At 44.8% G+C, this 26,180-nt stretch overlaps 1 protein-coding gene across 2 annotated transcripts in view; it reads left to right on the top strand.

The window, feature by feature from the left end:
• Nucleotides 1–26,180, top strand: part of PDE3A (phosphodiesterase 3A) — a 305,739-nt gene that overhangs the window by 267,886 nt on the left and 11,673 nt on the right. For both annotated transcript variants that reach the window (XM_060689573.2, XM_060689565.2), the window contains 6 exons: nucleotides 7,360–7,445; nucleotides 8,223–8,392; nucleotides 15,646–15,783; nucleotides 20,989–21,100; nucleotides 21,920–22,033; nucleotides 24,857–25,056. In XM_060689573.2, coding sequence (XP_060545556.2) covers nucleotides 7,360–7,445; nucleotides 8,223–8,392; nucleotides 15,646–15,783; nucleotides 20,989–21,100; nucleotides 21,920–22,033; nucleotides 24,857–25,056 — 820 coding nt within the window. The remainder of the gene's footprint in view (nucleotides 1–7,359; nucleotides 7,446–8,222; nucleotides 8,393–15,645; nucleotides 15,784–20,988; nucleotides 21,101–21,919; nucleotides 22,034–24,856; nucleotides 25,057–26,180) is intronic.

Below are 26,180 nucleotides of genomic sequence, written 5' to 3'. Positions count from 1 at the left end.
CTTCCAATATTAATTTCACGGGGCGGGGGGGGGAGATATCCTGCTCTCCTAAGGAAGCAGGAAGTAAAACTTTCCAAAAGCGTTCAACTTTAATTCTTATCCATCAGCAGCTGCCAGTAGTTGTAGAGAACAGTGAAAAAGAATGATGGAGCAGGGTTTGTTCCACTGTGATTGGTTCAGCTGCTCTATTTGCAGCAGCCGTGTGTCACTTTTCTCTCCTGAGAGTCCGAGACCCCCATTTTCCATTTATTTTATTTCATTTCATTTTTAATTTTATTAATTTTAATTTTATATTTTAATTTATTTTTCTACTTTTTATTTTAATTCATTTTTCTACTTTTTATTTTAATTTATTTTATTAATTTTAATTAATTTTATTTTATTTTGTAAATACAAGCTACTGCTGTCCAGTCATTCTTAAAAAAGACCTGGACATTTTACTTCCAGCTCTTTGCCTGTCCCTGTCCAGCAGATGTGGGTTGCTTTTATTTTGAAGTGACTGCTTCCCCCCTACCCCCAATTGACGTGTGTGTGTGTGTGTGTGTGTGTGTGTGTGTGTGTGTGTGTGCATGCACGCACACTTGCCTATGCTGTTGTGGCCTGCCAGCAGAGCTGGCAGCAAATTCGGACAGTGAAGAGGTTGGGGAGGAACATGGGCCAGTCCTGGAGTCTGGGGAAGGCTCTGATGAGGGCTCTGCGTCGGAGGCAGAGAGGGGGCCAGGGCCATCTGACAGTTATCAGCTGCCTTCAGAGTCAGACATCAGTGAGGCAGACAAACAGCTGGAGCCTGTTCCCAGTGTGCGCATGCGCAGAGTTGCCAGACGAAGGGAACAGCTAAAGAACAAGGGTCGACTTGGGAGTAAGGCCACAGGTGGACGATGAATGACCCCTCCCAGAGGAAATAAAAGAGGAGCGAAAGGGGAGTGGAGTTTGCAGGAGACAATTAGTTCGCCTAATTGGTTTGTGACTCTCCGAGACTCTTTGCCAAGTTTTGAAGATATCGGCCTGGCAGCTCTCCAAGCCAGAGAAGGTCTGTGACTGTAAATTCTCCCTTGAAAGACTTTGCTGAAGGTGAATGAGAGGAATTCACTGTTTGTTTAATAAAAGGGGTTTGGTCAGGACCAGGATTCTGCTTCGTGCTTTTGGGGGAAGCCTAGGTCACAGCCCTATTGGTTGGCTCTCCACAACAGGACCAGTTTTTCCTCTGCTCCTTGGGAAAATGAATTGCCCATCCCGGTTCTAAAAATACTATTTCTTTAACCACTTCCGAAGATTCCTGGGCCTCTATTCAAGCTTTTAGAGGCTACAGGAAGAAAGTGTAAACTGAGCTCTTTTAGCAGGTGGCATTGTGGTGGCCCCTGATGGTTTCTGAATAATTCTTATTTTTCAGAAGTAGGGAAAATAAGGGCGTGGCATGTAAATCACTGCGCGATGCTGCTGTAGAGTAACCAAGTGATAGTTGAGTTCAGACACTTGGAATTGTTCTTGGCAGATGCACAGGGCTTCGAGATAGCTCACATCTTGTCTTCATTTCCCCTAAATTGACTTTGTGGAAATGAAATATGTGGTGGAATGGATTCAGTCAGGTGATCCTTCCAGAGAGTCATCTCATTTCCCAATGAAATTGATTTAGGTCATGTCCTTTATTCCTTGAGTTCGGTATGTGGAAGGCTGCGATCCAGGGAAAAATAAATTCAACCGACAAACCAATAAAACCAAAGTATTTGAAAAAAAACTTTGATCAATTGTTGGAGGCGCTGTCAGTTTTGGGTTAGATCCGGGTTCAAAAGTCCCTGTAAGGGGCTCCAATGGGAGGTCTTCTAAACCGAGCTGTATTGAAAATTAAATTTGGGATGGAAGGAAGGATTTACAGTATGTTTTTCCACGCCAAAGAATCCTAGTTAATTGTCATGCCAGGGAATCCTAGCTCACTTCTCAACTTCAGAGAGGAGGAGAGGAAAAAGAAAGGACATCAACCTAATTAATTAACCAAGTGGTGAAGCGGTATAATTTTCCCACTAATCCTTTTGTGCGATGAAAAAGAACTGAATGCTTTAATCCATGAACACTGTTAGCATACCTAATAGCATATTATCCTGCCCTCTCTCTGGGGACAAATGAACCCCAAATCGCCTCTCTGTTTTAGTAATGTCATTCTGTCGTTCACTTACGTGAAATATTTCCTTTTTGAAGCACGCGGTCCTTGGATTAGAGGAAGAATAGGTTGAACCGATATCTCTCTTTATTATGTTTACAAATAACTCAAGGTGGCACATATATCCAACATGCCTTTCTCGTTTTATTTGCCTCACAATAACAACCCTGTGAGGTGGATCGGGCTGAGAGAGGGTGACTGGTGCAAAGTCATCCAGCTGGATTTCATCCCTAAGGCGGGATTAGAACTCACCGTCACCTGGTGATTGGCCCAAAGTCACCCAGGTGGCTTTCATGCCTAAGGCGGGACTAGAACTCACCGTCTCCTGGTGATTGGCCCAAAGTCACCCAGGTGGCTTTCATGCCTAAGGCGGCACTAGAACTCACCGTCTCCTGGTGATTGGCCCAAAGTCACCCAGGTGACTTTCATGCCTAAGGCGGGACTAGAACTCACCGTCTCCTGGTGATTGGCCCAAAGTCACCCAGGTGGCTTTCATGCCTAAAGCGGCACTAGAACTCACCGTCTCCTGGTGATTGGCCCAAAGTCACCCAGGTGGCTTTCATGCCTAAGGCGGCACTAGAACTCACCGTCTCCTGGTGATTGGCCCAAAGTCACCCAGGTGGCTTTCATGCCTAAGGCGGCACTAGAACTCACCGTCTCCTGGTGATTGGCCCAAAGTCACCCAGGTGGCTTTTATGCCTAAGGCGGCACTAGAACTCACCGTCTCCTGGTGATTGGCCCAAAGTCACCCAGGTGGCTTTCATGCCTAAGGCGGCACTAGAACTCACCGTCTCCTGGTGATTGGCCCAAAGTCACCCAGGTGGCTTTCATGCCTAAGGCGGGACTAGAACTCACCGTCTCCTGGTGATTGGCCCAAAGTCACCCAGGTGACTTTCATGCCTAAGGCGGGACTAGAACTCACCGTCTCCTGGTGATTGGCCCAAAGTCACCCAGGTGGCTTTCATGCCTAAGGCGGCACTAGAACTCACCGTCTCCTGGTGATTGGCCCAAAGTCACCCAGGTGGCTTTCATGCCTAAGGCGGCACTAGAACTCACCGTCTCCTGGTGATTGGCCCAAAGTCACCCAGGTGGCTTTCATGCCTAAGGCGGCACTAGAACTCACCGTCTCCTGGTGATTGGCCCAAAGTCACCCAGGTGGCTTTCATGCCTAAGGCGGCACTAGAACTCACCGTCTCCTGGTGATTGGCCCAAAGTCACCCAGGTGGCTTTCATGCCTAAGGCGGCACTAGAACTCACCGTCTCCTGGTGATTGGCCCAAAGTCACCCAGCTGGATTTCACAACTAAGATTCAGAATCTCTGCACAATCTAATCATGTTGCCCAGCATGTTTCCTATTGTAATAAGCAATTTCTACCCAAAACTTGGATTGTGTTCCATGCCATTATTTGGAAAACTGCCATATGACTGTAAGTCATCTGGGCTGTCCTCCCGGATCAAATTCTTGGCTTTCTGTACCAAATTATATTCCGCATTTTGATTTCTTGGAACTAAATTACTGCCAGCATTAGGAAGAAAACACAATCCATCAATAAATTATTTGCTCTCCTTTAAGTACATCCAGATTTGAATTCTACCTTCTCAGCTTCTTAGGGAGCATTGAAGGGCTACCAGTACAGGTATCCTCGACTCACGACAGTTTGCGTAGTGACCATTCGAAGTTGGAAAGGCACTGAAAAACATGAGTTATGACCGTTTTTCATACTTATGACCATTGCAGCATCCCCCATGGTCACGTGATCAAAATCCAGACACTTGGCAACTGACTCGTATTTATGACAGTCACAGCGTCCCAGGGTCACGTGATCCCTTTTTGGGACCGTCTGACAAGCAAAGTCAATAGGGGAAGCTCGATTCACTTAACAACCATGTTACTCATTTAGCAGCTGCAGTGACTCACTTAACCAACGTGGCCAGAAAAGTTGTAACACGGGGCCAAATTCACTTAGCGAATTTTTTTCACTTGGCAACATAAATGTTGGCCTCCAATTGTGGTCATAAGTTGAAGAATACCTGTAAGTCCTTGACTTACAATTACAATTGGGCCAGGATTTCTTTTAGTGGAAAAAGTCCCCAGTTTGTTGGTCGGAAGCCATCAAGGAAGATCAGGAATTGTGGTCACATGACCACAAGATGCTGTAAACCAGTGTTTCTCAACTTTGGAAGCTGGGGGATTCTGGGAGTTGAAGTCCACCCATCTTCAAGCTTCCAAGGTTGAGCAACACTGCTATATACCATCATAAATGCAAACTGGTTGCCAAGCACCTGCATTGCATTCATGTGTCCCTGAGGGTGGTGCAAAGCTCATCACTTACAAGTCTGAGGCTGCCCTAACTTCGAACTGTCATTAAACGGTCATAAATTGAGGACTATTTCTGTATCTCTCTCTCCCAAGCAAGTTGCATGAAAGGCGAAATTCATCCATTTTTCCATTTTTTCCCCCGCTCTTGTGTAAGTCCGATGGGAAAGTAGGTCAGAGCTGTGACATCTTACAACATGCTGAGCACTTAAGATGAAATGAATTTAAATTATGAACTCACAGAAGATGGTTTCCAGGGGACAGTTCAGACGTGAGCGAGCCAACCGACGCTGACACTCGGAATTGGTTTTACAGACCGTTTTATTAATCAGAGAATTGACATCGCGGAGTCATCTCTCTTGCACCACACTTTTGCAATTTGTGAAGCTTTCTAAAAAAACCAGAGCTGATCTGGCCTGCTCCCTTCCCATTCCTTCGGAGCCTCCTAAGATCAGGTTGCTGTCATCTGGGCTCGTTTGGCAGCCCATATTTTCATTTTCTTATGAAAACGCACTTGGCAAAATAAGAACTTAACGATCTCCGGCCTCGGCTGAACCCCCGCCAACCCCCAAAAATCTGAAATCCCACTCCAGCGATATTGCTATGGCCTCTTGAGGTTCTAAGAAGCCAATTTATAAATACCGTAGCCAGCAAAATAAAACCTGTGATTTCTTGTGCCCCAAAAGGTTGACGTCCCTTTTTTTTAAAGTCACTGTTTCTTCTCTTTTATGTCGCTTCTCACCCCTTAGCCTGTTTTATTCTACTTTCGCCAGTCAAGGAGCCTTGGATGATCATCAGAGGATGGCTTTTGTAGGAAAATAAGAACTTCCTGAGGCCACGTTATTACATTAAATTAGAAATCCTTTCCCACTCTGATCTCCCTGATAGTGCTGTGAAAACAGCTGAAGGCGTTATTGCTCGCTTTCTAGTGATTCCTGCTGAGGTAAATCTTGGCCACTGTTTATACTCCTGCAAAACCTGAAGGTTTCATTTGGTCATTGAATTTATGAATTTATCAGAGTGAACAATATAAATTATAGTTTGCCTTGGGCCCCTAATCCTGGGGTGATTTTTTTTTCCAAAGTCAGACACCTCCACACAGCTATAGATACTAACATTTGGCAGGCACAAGGTGTAAAGAAAATAAAAATGGTTAAACTTAGGCTTAAAGAACAAAAGAGAAAAGCATCTTTTAGCACCTTAATCAGTGGTGAAATCCAAATTTGTTTTACTACCGGTTCTGTGGGCATGGCTCGGTTGGTGTGGTGTGGCTTGGTGGGCATGGCAGGGGAAGGGAATCTCCATTCCCTCCCCACTCCTGGGGAAGGATACTGCAAAATCTCCATTCCCACCCCACTCCTGGGGGAAGGATACTGCAAAATCTCCATTCCCTCCCCACTCAAAATCAATGGAGATTTTGCAGTATCCTTCCCCCGGAGTGGAGTGGAAATGGAGATTTTGCAGTATCCTTCCCCTGGAGTGAGGTGGGAATGGAGATTTTGCAGTATCCTTCCCCTGGAGTGAGGTGGGAATGAAATTTTGCAATATCCTTCCCCCAGGAGTGGGGAGGGAATGGAGATTTTGCAGTATCCTTCCCCTGCTATGCCCACCAAGCCACACCACACCCACCAAGCCACGCCCATAGAACCGGTAATAAAAAAAAAATGGATTTCACCACTGCTCCTGAGCCCCATTTTCAGCTCTGCGACTGCCTCTTACATCTCTTTGCAGCCAAAACGGAGCTCGGGAGGACTCCGTGCAGCCCCTGCAAGCTCCATTTTCGGCTGCAGCGGCCTCCTGCAATCCTCTGCCAACCAAAATGTAGCTCGGGAGAGCTGTGTGAGGCATCGTGGGCCAGTCCTTCGCCATTTCCAGGGCGGCCGTGCGGGTCAGATCTAAGCACCCCACAGGTCAGATTTGGCCCATGGGCCTTGAGTTTGATACCCCTGTACTAGTGCAATCAAATGAGTCTTATCTCACGTTCAGGCCACAAAAAATGGTGTCGACTGTTTTCCTGCTGGTGGGTTTCATAATGAAACTATTCTTTGTGATTCAAGGACTTGTTTTCCCTTCTAGAACAATTTTGTCTCTCTCCTTCGCTTTTCACTCTTTCTTTCTTTTGCCTTGCTTCTCCATCAACAGCTCCGTGTACTTGTGCGTGGGTGTGAGAGTGTATATAAATTGCTTTTTTATTACCACCACATCCTCTACAATCCCTGGACGCCAAGTGTTTTCTTTTTTTTTTTAAGTGTGGCCCCTAACTGTAAAACTGTTTTCCACCTCTGTTATATATCAATTATGTGTTGCATACCAGGAGTGGGGGGGGGGGGGAAATCCGTTTGCTCCACGTTTTGAAGTAATCTGATTTAATTCATTCTAAAGAGGCAGATTGGAACAATTATCCTTTGGTTCATGCAGATTCTCAATTTTGCAATATCCTTTCAGTCTAAAAGTAGCATTCAAAACTGCGTGCACTAGGAACAGTCTCACATTGGTGTGTACGTTAGACGGGATTGTTTGCCAACAGAGATACCGTAAATGGGTACAAAATCCAGATGTTAGGGAAATTATGTGTGTGGGGGGAAAAAACGATGTGGTTTTCTACATATTTCTTTTGGAAAAAAAATAATACGGGCTAATGAGGACATGAGAACAGATTTATGGGTGTGTAGAATGACCAGCCTCTCCCCCAGTGGTGGGAAGAAATACATCCATGGACCCAGCTCTGCTCTTCGAGTGAGCATCAATCAAGCAATCTGTTTTCATGTAGGAACCAGGAAAAGGAATGTGCAATTACATCAGTTACTTCTCATAATAGATCATCTTCTATCCATTTGCTGCTTGTCCACTGTTTGACCGAATTTCTGTCGTACCTTCTGTTTTCCAGTTGTGGCAGGCCGTACAGCCAAACAGACCCCAGAGAAGGAATGTTAGATAGGAATGACGGGGCCGCACATACTTTGAACAGGACAGGTAAGTAGGCATCTACTGTACCTGAAGACCGAGCTTGGGACAAGATGGAACTCTGCTATTTGTTGATTTGGAATTGCTGAGGGGATCTGCTTTGGTTGGTTCAAGGAAAGTGTTGTGGCCCGCCAACGGCCAGGAGAGCTGGCAGCAGATTCGGACAGTGAGGAGGTTGGGGAGGAACATGGGCCAGTCCTGGAGTCTGGGGAAGGCTCGGACGAGGGCTCTGAGTCAGAGGCAGAGAGGGGGCCAAGGCCATCTGGTAGTTATTTGCTGCCTCCGGAGTCTGACATCAGCGAGGCAGAAAAACAGCGGGAGCCTGTTCCCAGTGTGTGCATGTGCAGAGCTGCCAGAAGACAAGAACAATTAAGAAAACAGGGTTGACTTGGGAGTCAGGCTTGGAGATGATTAGCCCCTTCCATAAAGACATAAAAGAGGAGCGAACGGGACGTGAGCTTTTGCAGGAAGCAATTAGTTCATCTGGTCGGTTCAAGTTTTGGAAAGTTCTGTTCGACTCTGTGCTAAGTTTGGCCTTGCCCTGCATTTGGCAAATAGTTCTCTGGGAACATTCCAAGGGAGATAAGGTGGGTGTTTATAAACATTCCCCTGAAAGACTGTTTCTGAAGCTTTCGGACTGTGAATGACAATAATTCACAGCCGTATGAATAAAAGAGGTTTGCCGGGATTAAGATTGTGCTTTATGTTTTCTAAGGAAGCCTAGGTCAGATCAGAAAGAGAGTTGGGTCCTAACAGCAGTAACCGGCAGTTGGGTTTTCCTTTTAGATGATCCTGCGCAGGCCACCTCCGACTATGAGACGAATAACAGCGACAGCAGTGACATTGTGCAGAATGAAGACGAGACACCTTGTGCCAAGGAGCAGGCCCAGGTGGGCCCGCCCTGCAGGACGTTTGCCCCAGAGACTGTCATTTTGCATCCTTTGCTGCCTGTGGAGGTATCCCATTCAAATGTTGAATGTAACAAGACCTCACTAATGTACCTGAGAATGTTTAGAAGGAGATGTAGACATTGGAAGAGGAGAGTTGTTTTAGCCCATGGTAGCCAAAAATTAAAAAGAGTCTGGTATGCAAGTTTGACTTCAGGAGTCGAAACAAGAACAAAGTACAATGTTTCCCCAAAAATATGAACTACCCCGAAAGTAAGTCCTAGCTTGGTGTGCCCAATATAAGCCCTACCCCCAAAATAAGCCCTAATTAAGATACCACCCACTCCAAGGTGCACGGATAAAAATTAAGCTAGGGTGGGGATGGAGGGCCCGCGGGGGAGGGCCTTCTCTGTGGCTGCCCCAGTTCTCTGGAATCAGTTACCTCCTGAGATCCGGACCCTATTGGCCTTCCGAAAAGCGGTGAAGACCTGGCTTTTCCGGCAGGCCTAGGGCCGTTGATCTCGCTGTTGCGATCTGGCGAGATCCGGCCATGAATGGTGTGAATGGGTTTTAATTGTTTTTAATGTTTTAATTTTTAATGTTTTTATATATGGTTTTTAAATGCATTGTAAGCCGCCTTGAGTCTTCGGAGAAAGGCAGCATACAAGTTGAACAAACAAACAAATAAATAAATAAATAAATAAAAGCTAGCGGTGAATGCCCCGAGGCGGAAGCTTGGCGGAGAAGCAGGCGCGGCCAAAGGTAGGAGCCGAAAAGTCCCATTCCGGACTGGGATGGTATAAGACTCCTGCCTTGAGGAGTGAGGTCACTTCCAACCTTATGATTTTAACTTAAGCAGCGGAGTTGAATGAGAGACTGCTGAAAAAGTTTCAGATTTTCCAGAAGCCTCAACAAACACAATAGGTTTTTAACATATTACAATTGATATGATACAATAATTTGACTCACGTATAACCTGCATCTGCACAACCAACCAGTTTTCCCCTCCATTCCCCCCACCCCCCAATCCAGTTCAGCAACTCCATGCATCTGAGCTTATGAAAGCTTATGCCTTCTAAGAAAATCTCTTAACCAGAACAGGCTGTGTAGTCTTGAAATCAGCATTTGTAAAAATTAAGCCCATTGTTTTTGTTTTTGTTTTGTTTGTAAAGCTGGGGTTTCAACACATGTTCTGTGTTTATCATATTTGTATGCCGCATGCTTACAGTCAATTTCGAAATTCCATTCGCGGACATCTGGTTAAAAGAAAGAAAGGAAAATGCGTCGCTAAACCCTCAAAACCAACTCACTAGTTGGTGTAGAATAAACCATTTCTAAATAATCAAGTGTTCAGGTTTGTTCTCCTTGCCGTTGTAGGAGATGATACGGAGCTACACAATCTTTATCAAAAGATATAAACAAGTTTCATATGATGACAGCTTCCTGGCTGTGCTCCTTGAAGTTCTCTGCTGATTTATTTATTTATTTATTTTATTTATTTATGTAATTGATATGCCGCCCTTCTCCCGAAGGACTCAGGGCGGCTTACAAAAAGGAACAAAAAAATTACATAAACATCAAAGTCAATTTAAAATTAGTTAAAATTAATTAAAAATTTGATTAAAATTATTAAAAATCACCCCTACGGATTCAGCCCATTTGGTGAAAAAGCCACGTCTTCAATTCGCGGCGGAAGGAGAGGAGGTCAGGGGCTGTCCTGAGGCCGGTGGGCAGCCCATTCCAGAGGGTCGGCGCTCCCACAGAGAACGCTCTCCCCCCGGGGGCCGCCATCCGACATTGTCTGGCTGACGGCACGCTGAGGAGGCCCGCTCTGTGTCAGCGCACCGGACGATGGGAGGATGGCAGGAGATGATCCTGCAGGTAAGGATCAAGGCTTGTTGTCAGGCACGAAGGATCAGGACTACACATTTAAGTTCCAGTTAAGTTGATCTATTGCTCATGCCTATACGCAGTAATCTAGTCAAGTAATGGTCAGCATTAATAGAATTTATGAGGGGTTGGACTTCGTCCATTTATGGGAATGTAATGACCCTAGGCCTGTGATGGCAACCTATGGCAGTAGATACTTACTCCTCACTACTCCATTCTTCCCCAGTTCTACTACAGCTCCTAATACTGCTCCTCCATCACTTCTTCTTATGAGTTCCACTGCTTGAGAATAGTACCTCTTTCTATTAGTTTTAGGATGCTTCAGGCTTTATTTCAATAAATTACCGCAAATCACCTTCCATCTCGCTCTCACTCCCACACCAACACCATTCCAACACAACTATCCCTAGCTGCCTCTCTTTTCAGCTTTTGTAGCTACCAGTCGCTGTACTGGCTAGAGAGGTCTTGAAGGGCGAGTAACTATGGTCCCCTTACAATCTGTGGACCATGCTAGCTCAGGAATTCTGGGAGTTGAAGTCTACTTCAGGTCGTAAAGGGGCAATAGTTGCCCACGCTGCTTTAAAGGGACAGGATACCATCAGGCCAGGCGCCGGCCATTTTATAGGCAGCCATCTTAGTTTTTGACTATACTTAGTCAAAGTATAGGGACGTGGTGGCTCAGTGGCTAAGACGCTGAGCTTGTCGATCGAAAGGTCGGCAGTTCAGCGGTTCGAATCCCTAGTGCCGCGTAACAGGGTGAGCTCCCATTACTTGTCCCAGCTTCTGCCAACCTAGCAGTTCGAAAGCACGTAAAAAATGCAAGTAGAAAAATAGGGACCACCTTTGGTGGGAAGGTAACAGCGTTCTGTGCGCCTCTGGCATTTAGTCATGCCGGCCACATGACCACGGAGACGTCTTTGGACAGCGCTGGCTCTTCGGCTTTGAAACGGAGATGAGCATCGCCCCCTAGAGTCAGGAACGACTAGCACATATGTGTGAGGGGAACCTTTACCTTTTACCTTAGTCAAAGTATAGCATAAAATTAAGACATAGATGGGTTTTCTATTCCAGTTAGCTATTTAGATTGGTACCATTGCAGAGATACATAGATAGGCATTGGGATTGGGTACCTATGGGGATTAATGTCTAACCAGTTTCAATTGCTTTATTTATTCTTACTGTGTTTTATTGTTTTCGCACTGTAAACTGCCAGCATATTATGGGATATTGTGGTCTGCAAGAGTTAGAAATAAAGACCAAAAGAAACGTTCTAAGCAACAGCCATAAAAAACCAACTGTCAAAACGGGAGAAAAATAGTTTGAAAGATGGGAGTAATTTGAAATAGTTGTGAACAATTGCTCAAGAATCCCCAGGTGGCCTAAATTAAGCTTATAAATATCCACATTTAGCGCATCGCTAATGAACTCCCAGGAAGGGTGCAAGAATCCCAGGTGACGGTTTTGAAAGTATATATTGATTGTTTATCTTTTGAATTGCAGGATTCAAAAACTAAATAAGGTTAGGAACTTTGTGTTCACTAGACTTGGTTTTCTCCTTGCAAACGTTTGATTAGCAACCTGCCTTTGCCGTGAACCCTGTCTATAAATTACTTCAAGTAAACAAAAGCTGAAGAAGGAATAGCCTGAGGCACATCTTTCTTATCCCACATCCAACAGTCAACACATATATAAGGGGAGAAAAAAAACCCAACCCAACAATCTAAGATGAAACAACGCAGCCAACTGAGCCAGTAGACTAATCAGAAACAGGCACACAGGCACTATAACTATTCTGATGAAGATTGGTAGGTCAAACTGCCCCATGCACAAAGTCAAATGCTCCCACTGCCGTGTGCCACCTACTTTGATAATGAAATATTTGCAAGACTAAACTTCGTGAACTCCAAAATCCCAACATTCCCCATATATTTTTCCACCCAAGATGAATAAGCCAATGTCAAAAACAGAAACATCCGAAGGGAAGAAGGAAGAATAAAAATTCCTTTTAATTCAAGACAAGAACAAACATAATAAACATCTGTACTCAATATTTCTGTCCAGGACGATACTTGTTTAGACACAGATAATCTATTAGGAAAAATATGTTTAATGCAACTCATTAATAGGGACCAGATTGGAAGAAAATGGCCTCTGTTATAAGTTTTTCAAAGCTCATTTCTGTGTCAGTTTTTCAGCCACAGCTGTGATGGATGACAAAGTGACATTTTCAAAGGCCATCAGTCTGGTGGGAAATGAATTTTAACTTTCCAGGGTTTTGCAATAACAAACTTAACAGCCAGCAACCAAATTTGAATCAATTTTGTACATGGCAGTAACTGATAGGAAACATAGACAATCATCCACAAACATGATTCAGTATAGAAAATGTGGATTTTCATTGTTGTTGTTGTTTTCAACCACTAATTATGCATGGCTACCAAAGATGGCAAAATGGGTCAATTATAATTCTATCAACTCTGTAAAGATGACAATTGACATTGTGATATTAATGGTGCACAGCTCTAGCAATGAATTTTTCTTTGGGGTCAATTCCTGATGATCCCTTGAAATAGAAGAACTTAAGAAGCTTCTTAGATGAGAAGCGAAACGTCGTCAAGGAAAAACAAAGGAAGTCCATTTGCCTCTTGTAAAAGCACCTTTGGAACAACTATGATCTGGATGACTGAGAATCTCCATAGACATCCCTTGAAATAGATCTAAAATGAATTCCTTATTATTTGAACCTCCAATCATCTTCTGGAGCCTGAAGACCAGGGTAAAATGTTCCCAGTTCGGACCGGATTGTCCAAATCGGTGATTTGGAAAACCGGTAGCGAAAATCCCTGCGTCCACCCTCCATGCCCAGCTGAGCCGCGTGATCATCAGGGGCTGTTTTTTTTAATTTTTAAAAGCATTTTTTTCTGCAACTTCTTCGTCCGAAGAGGTTGTAGGTGGGGGGGGAAATGCTTTTAAAAGCCTCCGGCGATCCCACCTGAGTTGCTTGATCGTCAGAGGCTTCTAAAAGCATTTTTTCCTGCAACCACTTAAGGTTGTAGAAAAAATGCTTTTAAAAGTAAAAAAAAAAAAAAGTTGGCCACGCCCACCCAGTCACATTAACCCCCCCCCCACCAAGCCATGCCCACAGAACCGGTAGTAACAAATTTTAGATTTCACCCCTGCTGAAGACTGTCTGTCAGACTATACCTAGCTACGTTATGCATTAAATATATGTTTGAATATTCATTCATCATGGTCAGCAAAACATTTGGAATGTATACATAACAAAAACTCAATTTTGAGTTCAAAACAGCTATTCCCCCCTTACCCAAAAATGGCCAATCTAAAAGAGCCTGAAGCTTAGAACGCTTCAATGAGAAGAACATGAGAAGAATTTGAGAAGGTTAGAACAATTCATATGAAGCTCAAACCCCCCCCCCCCACCTTGTACTGCCTTCAGAGAAGGATGCTTTGATTATAAATCTTTTGATATTTGAAATGTACTGTTGCTCCCTGTCTTCTCCAACATGTCATAATTTTTCATTTTCGCATTGAAGGTGATTATTTGGAGAATTGGGAGATTTCTGGAGGCCATACTGAAGGTCTGCAGCATTCCCAAGGGAACTTAGGAATTCAAAATAGAGAGTTTGTCTCTCAATCAGGGGTGAAATCCAGCAGGTTCTGACAGGTTCTGGAGAACCGGTAGCGGAAATTTTGAGCAGTTCGGAGGACCGGCAAATACCACCTCTGGCTGGCCTCAGAATGGGGTGGGAATGGAGATTTTGCAGTATCCTTCCCCTGGAGTGGGGCAGGAATGGAGATTTTGCAGTATCCTTCCCCTGCCACGCCCACCAAGCCACGCCCACAGAACCAGTAGTTAAAAAATTTGGAATTTGCCACTGCTCTCAACCATCCACTTTCCAACCCAGTTTGAATTCAGAATAACAACAGTAACATCCCCTGCCAAGCAGCAATAACTCTTACTCCAGGGTGGTCCTGCCAGCTACTGGTTTTTTTTTCTTTATAACTACGCAAAACTTCTTGGTTTTGCCCAACTTATGCACAAAGAATTCCTCTGCAGATTGTGTTCCAACAGCACTCTACAAGGCCAAAACATCTTCTGTTTACCTGACCTCTCAAAGTCCTCTCAAATCCTACCAGGTCTTCTCCTTTTCTACCTGGATCTGTTGGGTGGAGCCCAAAATTGCCCAAGTTCCTTTGGGCAATTTGGTTTTTGTGGTTCTCTTTTTTACAAGTTTTCCCCTTTCCTAATGAATTGTCTTCTTTTGTGGAGCCAACTTAGTGTCTGCTCAAAAAATTCAAAGGACAAGACACTGACATCAAAGAACTACAGTATATGTTGAAAATCTTTGGGGAATTAACAGTGGGTTAAGCATGTAGCCACACCCATAATTCAATGCCTCCACACACACACACCCAGGCCCTCCAGAGGCCGGAAACAACTCATTTCCTGACTTCCAGTGGGACCGAAAGGCCCGTTTTTCACTCTCCCCAGACTCCAGAGGCTTTCTTAGAGCATGGGGAGGGCAAAAACAGCCCCCCCCCCAAAAAAAACTGGAAACGACCCATTCCCTGACTTCCGGTGGGCCCGGAAGGCCCGAAAATCAGCTGGCCGGCGCGAGCATGCACGCTGGAGCTGAGCTAGGGCAACGCTCGTGTGCTCACAGACATGGCTCCATGTGCCACCTGTGACACGCGTGCCATAGATTCGCCATCACGGATATAAGACTTCCTGTCTAAGCAAAGGGTTGGACTAGAAGACTTGCAAGGTAACTTCCAACTCGGTTATTCTGTTACCCAGAGGTAATATCAAGAAGCTTGATATTGCCTCTGTCAAATCAGCTGTTGCTTTCAATTCTTGCTTTGTAAACTGAGATTATACCATACTTTCCAGTTTCATATGTAAGGAAAACCAGTTTAGAACTAGGAATCTTCTGAGTTTAGCCTGCTCAGGAAATGGTTACCTTGAAAATCTTCGAGAGCTGGATCAACATTCTTTTGGTTCTCTCTTTTTTTTTTTTTTTGTAAAGGTTGCTTTTCCCATTAGTTGAAATTCATTTCATTTCAATTTCCCCCATCTGGTTTGCTATTAAAATATCTTAACAGCTTGGGACACTGATTAGGAAGTGTTTATCTAATTGATTGGAAGAGGTTGACAACTTTCCTAAATCTTGCATATATACCTCCTTGGATACCTCTAACCCAAGATGGAAGCTTTGGAATAAGGACACTGAAAAGTCCAAAGAATCCTACATTTTGTACAGGGTTGTTGTTTGTTTGTTTGTTTGTTTTGTTTGTTTGTTTGTTTATTTATTTATTTATTTGTCGCATTTCTATGCCGCCCAACTCCCTAGGGACTCTGTTGTTGTTGTTTTTTTAACATTTGGGATGTGTTTATTGGTTATCTGTTACAGGAAAAACCTATCCTTGCCCCCAGGCCTCTAATAATGGACAATTTGGACCCACTAATGGAGCAACTAAACAATTGGAATTTCCCAATCTTTGATTTGGTAGACAAAATCGGCAAGAGATGGGGTCGGATTTTAAGCCAGGTAAGAAATTGGATGTTCTAGAAGAGTTACCTCAGAGTTCTGCTTTTTCTAATGCATCCTTCTCGAGTTCTAATCCCGATTCCATTCCAGAGCTATTCGAATGCAAAGATGTATTTCTTTCTGTTCTAGCGTTATGTGGGAATCAAATATTACGGCTTTCTGATTTGTACGAACCCAGCCAGTGTGGCTCCTCTGAGAAGCCATGCTTAAAATCCTAGCTGAGTCATAGGTTACGAACTCAGGTGCTAAATTTCTATTGCTATATGCCAGGAAGGAAAAAATAGACCTAGCCGATTCAAGGTTACCAAACGCCAAGAAGTACATCCGGGCCTTGTAGAAGGATTTTGAGAAACAAAATATATTTTGTAAAGAAAGCTATAGAGCAGGGGTCACCAACCTTTCGAATCTCAGGGACCACTAAATCCATAATTTTAAATCCCACAGACCACTAATATGATCTGCCTAATGACCAGCTGGGTGGGCGTGGCAAGGTGATCATGTGACTGGATGGGCATGGCCAACTCGATGTCACTCACATTGAGGGGCGCCTTGCCAGCCTCTACTCGCTACTCTTCACCTGCCCGCCCGGGCTCCTTAGGACCCCAACAGGAAGTAGGTGCTGGAGCTAAACAGCCACCATGAAAAAAGAGTTGGCAAAACAGCTCAGTTCAAATTGGATCTGACCGAGAAGGAGGCTCAGCAGAAGACCTCACTCAGGACTACGAGCATAGGCTTTCCAAGCAGAGGGAAGACCTGCGGGAGTGCAAGGCCAGGTACCGGCCCCTGGAGGCTCAGTGGGCTGAGTTGGTCAGCCAGTTCCAGGCCGTAATGCAGTCCCACTGGAACAAGGTCCTTTGGCTCTTCACCACCAGCAGCGCTTCCCTCCAGCTTTCGGCCAAAGCCCCACACCAGGAGGCTAAAGTAGACCCCAAGTCGGAATTTATGCCCCCCTCCAACTCACACAAAAAGACCCCGAAGAGAGAGACTCTCTGCAGCAGTACAAATGTTCATTGCACATATCTAGCCCAGAGGCCATAGTTTGAGGACCCCTGATTTAGTGCAATATAAAAAAATGCAAATAATTTTTCTGGGGACCACCAAAATTTTGATGACCGGTGCTATAGAGGTTATTAACACTGGAGAAGAAGAGACTTGCCAGTTTATGGTAGCAGAAATGAGGAATGAGATAAGCACCTTTTCTAACCGACACATTTTATTCAAAGGTGATAAAAAAATTTCCAACTAAAATGTGTTAGTCGGAAAAGGCGCTATTAGGCTCCTTCTAAAACGGTGGTTTCGAATTGGTTTTGAAAAGAAAATAGCCCACGCACTACCACGGGAAACCTTTGGCTCTAGCACAGGCCAATGTGCAAAAAGAATTTTCTTTTTTCATGCAAAAATGGTGAGTAGGAAGCTTCGTTCTGCTTGATGACAAGCTGTGTGCTTAGATAATGCCTTAATTTTCACTTACTGTTAGCCTAATAATGCCCCTGGAGGGATATAACAAGTTTCGCCGAGAAAAAGAGGGGATAGAATGGAAGGCTGCCACTAGAAAGATTAAAGCCAGACTTCCGTTTAAAAATAAAGTTAAATTTCACTGCACCTTTTCGCAAAACAAGAGAAAATAGCAGCTTCTCGGCCAGCGGGTTTCCAGATTCTAGGAAAGTCAACTAGAATGAGGCTACTAGGTGGTAGCCTGCAGATACGAACTTGGTAATGACAGGTGGGTGATTTGTTCGGCTTAGTTCCCTAGGAAATTTGCTTGACCCGGAGGAAGCCAACAACCTTAATCAAGAAATCAGATCGTGGGCATCAGCTGCAGCCCATCAGCAATATTTGGTGTGCTGCAGCTGATAGCAATAGCAATTGCACTTAGACTTACCGTATAAGAAGCACTTTTCCACCCCCTAAAAGGGGGTGAAAATTTAGGGGCGTCTTATACACCGAATGTAGCCCCACCCACACACTGGCCCCCACCCTTTGGCCTCTACCTCCCAGAAGTTTACCTCCTTGCAGCAAGCAGCAAGAAGAAACAGCTTGTTTCAGCTTCAGCACAGCCTAATTAGCACAAGTTGATTGGATCAGCCTCCCGACTCTCAGCTGTTTTGCGTGGGCGTCTGCTGCTTGCTGCAAGGAGGTAAATTGCTGGGAGCAGATTTTTTTTTTTCTTGTGCTAATCTTGTGCTAATCAATCAACGAAAATGAAAGTAAAGCAGGCTATTTACTGTTTGCTGCAACGAGGCAAAATTGCTGGGAGGCAGAGGCAGATTTCTTTTTCTAGTTTTCCTCACCAAAAAAGGTAGGTGCGTCTTATACTCTGAAAAATACGGTATATAACACTTCATAGTGCTTTACAGCCCTCTCTAAGCGGTTTACAGAGTCAGCCTATTGCCCCCAACAATCTGGGTCCTCATTTTACCGAACTCGGAAGGATGGAAGGCTGAGTCAGCCTTGAGCCTGGTGAGATTCGAACTGCCAAACTGCAGGCAGCCGGCAGTCAGCAGAAGTAGCCTGCAGTACTGCACTCTAACCACTGTGCCACCGTGGCTCATGATCCCTTATTTGATCCAATAATAGTTCAAAAATCACGCAATCATCAAACCTGGTGGGACATTTATATTCCAGATGAGATCTCGGGTAGGAAAGTACAAGCTGCAAGATCCTCAGAGAGAGTGAGAGGCAGTTTGGTCTAGTGGTTAAGGCACCAGGCTAGAAAGCAAGGGACCGCGAGTTCAAGTCCCACCTTAGCCACAAAAGCCAGCTGGATGACCATGAGCCAGTCACACTGTCCCAGCCCAAGCCTCCTCACAGGGTTGTTGTTGTTATAGGGAAGATAGGAGGAGGAAGATGTGTTGGATATGTTCGCTGCCTTCAGTTATTTGTAAAAATAATAAAAGCGGGATATAAATGAATAAGATTCTGGACCTCTCAAGAGAGACAAGTTAGTTTAAGATTTGTGGACCACTTGCAGTCACAAGTTGTCCATCCTGTTATCAAGCCCATTTTACAAACCACAAAACAAGGTTTGTGCGTTACTGTATATCGTCCCAAAACAAAGCCCAGACATAAGGTTTCGTACAGGTAGTCCTCAACTTACGACCACCATTGGGCCCAAAATTTATGTTGTTAAGTGAGAAATTTGTTAGGCGAGTTTGCCTCCATTTCATGACTTTTCTCGCCACATTTGTTAAGTGAACCAATAAATTAGGAATACGGTTGTTAAGTGAATCGGGCTTCCCCATTGGCTGTCCTTTTCAGAAGGTCGCAAAAGAGGATCACATAACCCTGGGACACGGCAACTGTCGTAAATGTGAGTCAGTTGTCAAGCATCTAAATGTCAATGGCACGGCCATTGCAGGAGACGCTGCAATGGTCATAAGTGTGGAAAAATGGTCATAAGTCACTTTTTTCAGTGCCGTTGTACCTTTGAATGGTCACTAAATAAACTGTTGTAATTCGAGGACTACCTGTACAGTTTGTCTCTGGCCAACTATAGCAAGGGAGCTATGGCCTTGAAACCGTTTTTATCTGTTCAATTGTTTTAAATTATTTAAATCTGTTAAATTTATCTGTGAACCAGGGGTGGGTTCTAAATTTTTTTACTACTGGTTCTGTGAGCGTGGCTTATTTTGTGGGTGTGGCTTGGAGGTCATGTGACTAGGTAGGCGTGGCTAGCTGGTCAGAGTCATTTCAGGAAGGTCCTCGCACTTACGACCAGTCCTCGCACTTATGACCCGACTCATTTGTTTGCTTTTAACACTGATCAGCTGTAAGGCGGCCCTTTGAAGCCCCTCGGCAAGAGTTTAAACAGTTTTTTTCCCTCTAGTCATCAGCTGGGACTCAGGAGGCAGCAATAGATTGGGGGTGGGACCAAAGAAAAGGTAAGAATAACGTGGGGGGGAGGGCGGGGGGGGAGAACCGGTTCGGTGACATCATATCGTCACCGCTACTGGCTCGGCCGAACCGGACCGAACTGGGAGGAACCCACCACTGCTGTGAACCATCTTTTATTTATTCCATCGGGGGGTAAGCCTAGAACCCAAACTGGTATGGTTCTGCCCAGAGGGAGTCCTAAACTTAACAACCGCAATTGGGCCCAGAATTTTCATTGATGAGCAAGGCAGTTGTTAAGCGAGTCACATCCAATTTTACAAACTTTTTTTTTTTATGCCATGGTGGTTAAGAGTATCCCTGCAGTTGTTAAGTGACCTATGCAGTCATTAAGTGAATCTAGCTTCCGCCATTGATGTTGATCGTTGGAAGCTGGCTGGGAAGGTCACAAATGGCGATTACGTGATTCCAGGACACTTCAACCGTGCCGGTTGCCAAGCACCCAAATTTTGAATACTGTAGGTGATAATGAATGGATGCTGTGATCGTTGTAAGAGTGAGGACTCATTGTGAGTCCCTTTTTTTCAGTGCCACTGTAACTTTGAAAACTTGCCAGACAAATGGCTGTAAGTCGAGGTATGGACTGTGCATATATAATTGCAAGCATCAATTGTTTGTCTTCCCTAAATTGAACAAAGTTTCCACCAGAACTTTTATAGATAGAACACAGAGCAAATACTATTCCTAAATGGAGCAAAGGCTTGTGTCAGACGCAAGAAATTGGGAAGCAAGGGAGTTTTAAGTGACTACAGGTTTATTGCATGCTAACACTCTCTACAAGTTTTTGAACTACTAACTACTGAGCTACTAACGATGAAAGAAAATTGATGGTAGATAAGAGTCCATTCAAGATGGGCTGGTCTTAGATTTCTTGTTGGTGCGAAGGGACTCAAGACTGATGATATACTTGATCCCTCCATCCGGCTCAGCCTGGCCATCTCCTACAGCTGATTTAAACTTGGAGTTAGTCTGAAGATCTAGGAGTGGTGCAGTGGCCTAGAGGTAGAGCTCTCGCCTCACAATCAGGAGGCTGTGAGTTCGATCCTAGGTAGAGGCAGATTTTTCTCTCTCTGGGCACACTGAGAATATATCTGCTGAACAAAACTCTGCATTGGTGACAGGAAAGGCATCTGGCCATTAAAACACTCTGCTAGCTCCATTCAATTGCCCAGACTCCACCCCGCAAGGTATTATGGGGTTGTTAAATGATGTTGATGATGATAATCTGAAGTTCTAGATTGACCTATCAAGGATAGCCAACCCCAAGTTCTAAGAATGATGGTTCCTTTTCCTTTCCTTTATTTTGTTTTCCAGGTATCCTATAGGCTCTTTGAGGACATGGGTCTCTTTGAAACTTTCAAAATCCCTATACCAGAGTTTATGAACTATTTCCATGCCTTAGAATGTGGATATCGAGAGATACCTTGTAAGTACGATAGCATACCTTGCTGATTCTCTTATTTTCCATTTCTCTTATTATTTTTTTTAATCATAGCCCACACTTGTTTTCCTTCAAAGTCCACAGAAGATTACTTCCAAGCATATTTTTTAAAAAAATAAAACCGTTGGCTATTATTAAAACGAAATCTGTACAATGCATAGTGCAATCACATTTTTAAATAATCCAATTAGAAAGAGGGGCATTTTTGTAATTCATCAGTGAAAACTTACTTTCCTGAATAAGAAAGTCTTCACCTATCTTCTAAAAATCTGGTAGCAGATGGAGGCTGTGATTTTTTTTAAAAGCACCTTTTATTTGAACTTTTAACTAAAATCCTTGAAAGTCGCATAATCAATTTATCTGTCAATATATGTTTCATAAGAGCATAACAAGAAAACAAAATAATTAAAAGTGAGTAAAACAGCAAATCCAGTAATACACACACACATACACACACTGAACTGTGGCTTTATTAGTATTTTTCCCCATATATATATGAGAGAAAATACTAATAAATAAAGCCACAATTCAAGAATGGGATTTTTTTTCCCCCCTGAATGTTCTAATCAATAAATGTTTGCCAAACTCTACTGAATGGGACAGAGTTTTGGTGTCAATCAATACAACAGAGCATCCCAATGTTAGAATGCCATAGAGGAATTTTAACATTGCTATGAATATCATTTGACTGGTTCTCAAAGGTGGGAACCAGGAATAAATCCACATTTTCATCTGTGGCCAGTAGATGGTGCTGTTACCCCCCAAATCCACTCTCAAATGCAACAAACCTCTCTCTCTTAACAGATCATAACAGAACTCATGCTACTGATGTCCTCCATGCTGTCTGGTACCTTTCATCCCAGCCCATCCCTGGCCTCCCAACTATGATTAATGACCATGGATCAGCAAGTGATTCAGGTAATGTTACGAAAAGGTCTGACTGCCATGAACTGAATTTCTTGGGGCAGTGTTGTTACAGATAGTCCTCAACTTACAACCATAATGGAGCCTACTCATTATGGTCATATGACATGATAGTTTATTTATTTATTTATTATTTATTTTATTTCTTAGATTTCTATGCCGCCCTTCTCCCGTAGGACTCGGGGCGGCTCACAGGATAAAAAACATATAACAATAAATAAAACTAAAAACATCCAAATGTAAAAACCCCAACAACTAAAATCTCATAACAGATCAGGGAATTTGCTGAAAAAGCCATGTCTTCAGTTCGGCGCGGAAAGCACGGAGGTCGGGGGCCATCCGAAGCCCAGTGGGTAATTCATTCCAGAGGGTTGGTGCGGCCACCGAGAACGCCCTCATCCTGGCGGCCACCAGCCAACATTGTCTGGCCGATGGCACCCAGAGGAGGGCAGTCCTATGTGACCACACTGAGTGGTGGGAGGCCGGTAGGAGGTGGTCCTGCAAGTACCCCGGGCCCATGCCATGTAGGGCTTTATAGGTCAAGACCAGCACCTTGAAGCGGATCCGAAGGGCCACCGGTAACCAGTGCAGCTCGCGCATAGTTGTGAAAAAATTATGATTTTTTTTTTTTTTTTTTTTTGGTGGCAGTTGTAAACGTGAATGCCTGGTCATCATAAGTGCAAACCCATTATTCACTATGGGTGCAGTTTTGCTGAAAACCAGAAGGATGGAAAAGCATAAAATGCAATCATGGGACACTGCAAATCAGGGGTGAAATCCAGCAGGTTCTGACAGGTTCTGGAGAAACCGGTAGCAGAAATTTTGAGTAATTCGGAGAACCGGTAGTGGAAATTTTGAGCAGTTCAGAGAACCGGCAAATACCACCTCTGGCTGGCCCCAGAGTGGGGTGGGAATAGAGATTTTGCAATATCCTTCCCCCAGGAGTGGGGCGGGAATGGGGATTTTGCAGTATCCTTCCCCTGGAGTGGGGTGGGAATGGAGATTTTGCAGTATCCTTCCCCTGCCATACCCAGCAAGCCACACTATCCCCACCAAGCCACACCCACAGAACCGGTAGTAAAAAAATTTGGATTTCACCACTGCTGCAAATGTCCATAAATGTGGCCATGTTGCCCAGCACCTGAAGTGCGATCACATGATAGTGGGGCGGGTGAATGTCAGAATGGCGACACTTCTGTAATGGCTGTATCTTCAGCGTGAATTAGACCGAGCAGGCAGTGTACTGAACACACCTTTTGAAACAGTGCTCCCAATAGTAAACAGCCAAAAGATTTTAGGGGAGATACAGAGATTTTAAGAGCGCACGTTGCACTCCTAATCCCCAGTTGTGAGTACTGTGTGTGGAACACGGTCCACAATTCAGAGGTGAAATACTACCGGTTTGGACCGGTTCAGCCGAACAGGTAGCGATAGCAAAACAAGGCTCCGCCCATCCGCCTGGTCGTCGTTACTTCCTAGTTTTAACCAGGAAGTAACCTGTTTTTTACCCTCTGCGCATGTGCAGAAGGGTTTGCGCATGCGCAGAAGGTCCGTGCGTGCATGTGATGTGCGAACAGAGCGAGCACGCAAGCGTGCCGTGTGCACTTCCGAACTGGTAGGGAAGGTAAGTAGATTTCACCCCTGCCACAATTTGCTGCACAAAGCCCATGCTGTTGACCTGTTCTGCCCCAGCTACGGGTCTCAAGAAGTGTAGCACTCACACAGCTCCAAATCTCCGTTTAATACAAACAGACCCCTTTCAAAATGCAGGCTTTAACCATAAATGTCCTTATCAGCCTGCTGTGAATTACAGAGATTAAACAAAATCCGACAAGGGTTGGCAATCAGCCCAGAAACCAAGTTGTAACAAAAAACTCACTCTCAAAATGCTCTGCATAGGACCAAGCGTTGTTTCCAGCAACATGTGCCAGCTGTGTGCGAACTTAAATAGGCTAAGGGAGTGGCCAATTAGCCCCGAGCCTTACTCTCGAGGAGACCTCCTCCTGAGTAGCCACTCCTGCCTTTTGGCAGCCCTGCGTGCTTGAGCATTAAGAAGAGGCTCCTCCACTTCACCCTCTTCACTTGAAGGAGTCTCTGGAGGTTCTGAAGGCCCTGGCTGAGTCTCTGCCTCTGGCACCACATCCTCTTCAGCTTCCTCGCTGTCCAACACAAGCGCCGGCTGCACAGGCTGCTGGCATGACACCACACCAGCCTCCTTGTCGTCAGGATCAGCCACAATCAGTGCAGGCCGCTGGTGGGCCACAACATGACCTCAAGCCAGTAGAACGACTAAATTCGGTTCTGTGGGAAGTCTTGGACACACATGGGTCCTTCAAATATTGCAGAGGATGATTCCCAGCAGTCTGTCCACAGACCACATTGGTTGAAGCTATCAGAAATTGCTCGGCGCTCCACAAGTTCAGATCAGTTGATATAAATCATTGCTGTCCAAGCTTCCTTGATGCTTGCGGCTGAGAATCATATATATTGAGTAGGTTCAAATTGCAGGTACATTCAGCTGTTTGCACAGGGGTGTCTCTTTGGTGATGGCGATAGAAGGAGTTATTTAGACATAGTTCTAGAGATGACTTACTAGATCACAGGTATCGAACTCAATCGTCTCAATGCCTTTGTGGACCTGCGGGGCGTGGCCTGTGCGTGACGCATCCAGCCCATGGGCCACCGTTTTGACACACCTGTACTAGACCCCTTGTAAAATGGTATGTTTGATTAAGCCAGGCTAGTGGGCCCAAAACAGAACAGAGAAATATTGCCTCTGTAAGGAGCAGTCTGTGAATAACCTGATTTTCTGCCCAGATTCAGATAGTGGGATCACTCACGGCCACCTGGGATACGTATTGTCAAAAACGTACACGCCAACAGATGACAACTATGGGTGCTTGGCGGGCAACATCCCATCACTTGAATTGATGGCCCTGTATGTAGCTGCTGCCATGCATGACTATGATCATCCAGGGAGAACTAATGCCTTCTTGGTGGCAACCAGTGCTCCTCAGGTAAGTAGGCTGGGATTAAGGGAACACCTTGCTTAGAAAGAACCTTGTAATGCTTTTTTCAGACTACTAAATTTTATTCTAGGGCAGGGATCTCCAAACTTGGCAACTTTAAGTGTTGTGGACTTCAACTCCCAGAATTCCCAAGCCAGCATCACTTGAACAGTCCACAACTCTTAAAGTTGCCAAGTATGGATGGGGAATTCTGGGAGTTGAAGTCCACAACTCTTAAAATTGTCATGTATGGATGGGGAATTCTGGGAGTTGAAGTCCAGATCATATTCAGGTAGTCCTTTCTTAACGACCACTCACTCAGCAACTATTTGCAGTTACAACGGTGCTGAATGGGTGAGACCTGACCAGTCCTCATAGTTGAGGCTGACCCTGAGGTCAAATGGTTGCAATGTGGGAACTTGGTGACTGGCTCACAATTATGACATCACAGCATACTGCAGTCACGTTATTGCCATTTACAAACTTCACCACTGGCTTCCAACAAACAAAGACAGTAGGGACCTGGTAGGCAGTCTCAAATGGTGACCACATTCTTGCTTTAATGACCATGTGGAATTCACTTAACAATGGCAGCTGGAACTAAGTGGCATGATCACATGACAATTACATCAGTTAAGTATGGACTGCCTTTACGTAGCTCTCCATGAGCTTAAAGCCATCTGCTGCTATCCTGGGACTAGATTCTCCACCTGTTTTGTGGACAGAGAAATTGAATGGTGATTTCTCTAGAAGAAAGAAATAGTCCAACAATTTTTTAGAGGCAGGATTACCTCCACAATTGCACGGTGGGAGGAGGTTGGGTGTATGTTTGCTTAGATCAGGGGTGTCCAGTGGTAGGATTCAAATAATTTAACAACCGGTTCTCTGCCCTAATGATTGGCTGGGTGGGTGTGGCCATAGTGGGTGTGGCCAGGTGGTGTGACAGGCAGCACTCAGCCTCCTGCAACTCCCCTGGCAGCAAAAACAGGCCGAGGGGGACGTGCCACCTCCACCCACCCCTGTGCCCCATTTTGGGCCTAGGAGGCCTTCCTTCAGCCTCCTGGGAGCAAAAATGGGCTGTGGGGGGCCGTGCCGCCCCTTCCTGTGCCCCAATTTGGGCCTAGGAGGCCTCC

The sequence above is a fragment of the Pantherophis guttatus genome, chromosome 7 (assembly GCF_059756535.1).
Source record: "Pantherophis guttatus breed Tessera chromosome 7, ASM5975653v1, whole genome shotgun sequence".
Classification (NCBI taxonomy): Eukaryota; Metazoa; Chordata; class Lepidosauria; order Squamata; family Colubridae; genus Pantherophis; species Pantherophis guttatus.
The sequence above is the reverse complement of the archived record's forward strand: the minus strand, read 5'-3'. Positions and strand labels throughout refer to the sequence as shown.